Here is a 2,678-nt window from a genome sequence, read left to right as displayed (position 1 = left end):
TGTTGAACTAATAATGTATAGTATATTTCTGAATGATTAAGAGTACATAATACATGGATATATAAAGGGATAAACCCTAAACATATAAATGTGTTAGGCCCAACTGCTTAATACATGGGCTAAGATATAATGGCTAACATCCCCCCGTAGTTGGAAGGAGAGTACGATGAACACTCAAACTAGATCTGAACTCGTTGAATAGAGGAAATGGAAGGCCTTTGGTGAAGATGTCTGCAAACTGATATATGTATAGAACATGTAGAACCCTGACCTGTCCCTGAGCAACTAAATCTCTGACAAAATGAATGTCTATCTCACTGTGTTTGATCTGGTGATGTTTGACCAGTTTAGATGCAAGGTAGACGTAGCTAACATTATCACAGTAAACTAGTGTATTAGAGGTTAGAGGGCAGTGAAGCTCACGAAGAAGATTATGTATCCAGCATGTCTCAGCAACATCATTGGACACTCTTTGATATTCTGCCTCGGCACTTGAGCGAGAAAGAGTAAGATGCTGCTTCGAAGACCAAGGAAGATACAATACCCAAAAGTGGAGCGTTTGGTGGTAGAGCAACCGGCCCAATCAGCAAAAAAGTAAGAAACCAGAGTGGTAAGGGATAATGCATATAACTGTAATCCCATGTTAAGAGTTCTCTGAACATAACGAACAATCCATTTGAGAGCATGTAAGTGTTGCTCTCGCAGGTCATACATGAAAAGACACATTTGTTGAACTGCATAGGAGATGTCTGGATGAGTGAAGGTGAGATAATGTAATACACCTGCAAGGCCACCATATAAAGTCGGGTCCTGCATAGAGGGACCTTGGGCAGTAAGCTTGGCTCAATAGGGGTCTCACACGGTTGACAAGAAGTCATACCGGCTCGTTCAAGAATCTCTATGGCATACTGCTTTTGAGACAAGAACATACCAGTGGCAGTACGCGATGTTGAGATGCCAAGAAATAATTCATGGGTCCTAAGTGAGTCATGGAAAATTCCTTATGTAAAGACTGAATAATCAGATGAAGTAAGTTAGTGGAGGATGTTGTCAACACAATGGCATCCACATACAAGAGGAGGTAAGCAATTCCGGATCCATGTTGATAAATAAATAAAGAAGTGTCACATCGGTTTTGGTGGAGTCCAAGGTGCTGAGCATATCCTGCAAAGCACTGAAACCATGTACGCGGGGCCTGTTTGAGGCCATATAAAGATTTCTGCAGTTAGCAGACATGGTCGAGATATCTAGGATCCCAAAAGCCCGGAGGCTGATACATGTAAACCGTCTTAGATAGCTGACCTTGAAGAAATGCGTTCTTGACATCTAGCTGATGAACATGCCAGTGCCGAGAATCGCTAAGCTGAGAACTATGCGAATAGTTTCCGATTTGACAACCGGACTGAATGTCTCATCACAATCAGCATCAATCTGTTGGCTGCGACCATTAGCAATAATTCGCGACGTATACCTGCTTAAGTTACCATATGCATTAAACTTATTCTTAAATAAACACATGGAGCGAACTATGTTTGTGTCTGATGGCCAAGGCACAAGTTTTAAGTACTATTGTTAATTAAAGCATTATATCAATCATTCATAGCTTGTTTCCAGTTGGGGTCATGAAGTGTGTCGGGGTAAGAACGTGGATTAGGAAATATAACAGTTGTGTGGAGGTTAAGTCGTTGGACGTGTTTCATAGTACCAAGGCGAGTACAGGTAATCATAGGGTGAGTAGACTGGGAGGTGGTAGAGTAGGGGTGTTCATCAGTTCGGTTTTCGGTTTGTTCGGTGTATTCGATTTTGAAATTTTTTGAACAAAACCGAAAATCGAATCAAAAACCGAATTCAAAGTTGAAACCGAACCAAACCGAATTCGAATTCGGTTTCGGTTCGGTTTTCGGTTAAAACCGAAAATCCTAAAAAATATGAAATTTAACAAAATGTTACAATTAGCATAGCATACAAAGATGATTATATCATTCAAGATACATACATTAAGAATTAACAAGTGGAAATTTTAGTGCAACCAAAACAATGAACCAAAATAACAATGTTTCCACTACATACAATAGCGAATAAGTTTAGTCTTATAACAACGAATATTGAAGTCATAAACTATCATCTTCAAAGTTCAAAATACTTCCATTAAAGCTTAACATTAAAGCTTCTATAAAGTTTGTTCCATGAATTTTTCAACATTTTTATCCCTATTGGAGCAGTTATATAATGTTATATAAGTAAACAATACAGCAATATCATAATATTATGTGACCTATCCAAAGCTAAAAGTCACCACCCATGTTAAGAAGTAATTCATGAAAATTCAAGATAGATTCAGTAGTTTGTATAATCATGGTGAATGTACTGCTTATTCGAGAAAGAAATAAAAATGGACAAAAGTATTTGCAAGCAACCCGACCTATTTTACCCATTACCCAACCAGCCCGCTGTGACTAGTTACCTACTGTTGCAAAGTCTAAAGAGCTGTAACAAATTATAAGTTACAATTATATATATATATATATATATATATATATGTTAGGATATTAGGACCCAAACAACGCAAGTGATTCTTCAAGATCACTCACCCACTTAATGAACGAAAGAATATAAATGCGAAAAAGTAAATCGACACAAGATATAACGTGGTTATATGCAATCGTTGTGATTGCTTT

At 37.9% G+C, this 2,678-nt stretch overlaps 1 protein-coding gene across 1 annotated transcript; it reads right to left on the bottom strand.

Annotated features, from left to right (window-relative positions):
• Positions 1-402: 402 nt before the first annotated feature.
• LOC139888408 (uncharacterized mitochondrial protein AtMg00810-like) lies at positions 403-1,518 on the bottom strand. Its single transcript, XM_071871417.1, has 3 exons — positions 1,344-1,518; positions 932-1,164; positions 403-810 (listed from the first exon to the last, which is right to left on the bottom strand). The coding sequence occupies exons 1-3, from the start codon at positions 1,516-1,518 to the stop codon at positions 403-405; spliced, it is 816 nt and encodes a 271-aa protein (XP_071727518.1).
• Between the last annotated feature and the right edge of the window lie 1,160 nt (positions 1,519-2,678).

The sequence above is a fragment of the Rutidosis leptorrhynchoides genome, chromosome 2, assembly GCF_046630445.1.
Source record: "Rutidosis leptorrhynchoides isolate AG116_Rl617_1_P2 chromosome 2, CSIRO_AGI_Rlap_v1, whole genome shotgun sequence".
In the NCBI taxonomy this organism is placed as follows: domain Eukaryota; kingdom Viridiplantae; phylum Streptophyta; class Magnoliopsida; order Asterales; family Asteraceae; genus Rutidosis; species Rutidosis leptorrhynchoides.
This window is presented reverse-complemented; position numbering and strand designations above follow the sequence as displayed.

Coding starts and splice junctions, on each gene's coding strand:
- LOC139888408 (XM_071871417.1), bottom strand. CDS start 1,518: ATGTGTTTATTTAAGAATAAGTTTAATGCATATGGTAACTTAAGCAGG. Junction 1,165..1,343: donor CTTAGCGATTCTCGGCACTG/GCATGTTCATCA, acceptor AGTGCTTTGCAG/GATATGCTCAGCACCTTGGA. Junction 811..931: donor AACATCGCGTACTGCCACTG/GTATGTTCTTGT, acceptor CCCTCTATGCAG/GACCCGACTTTATATGGTGG.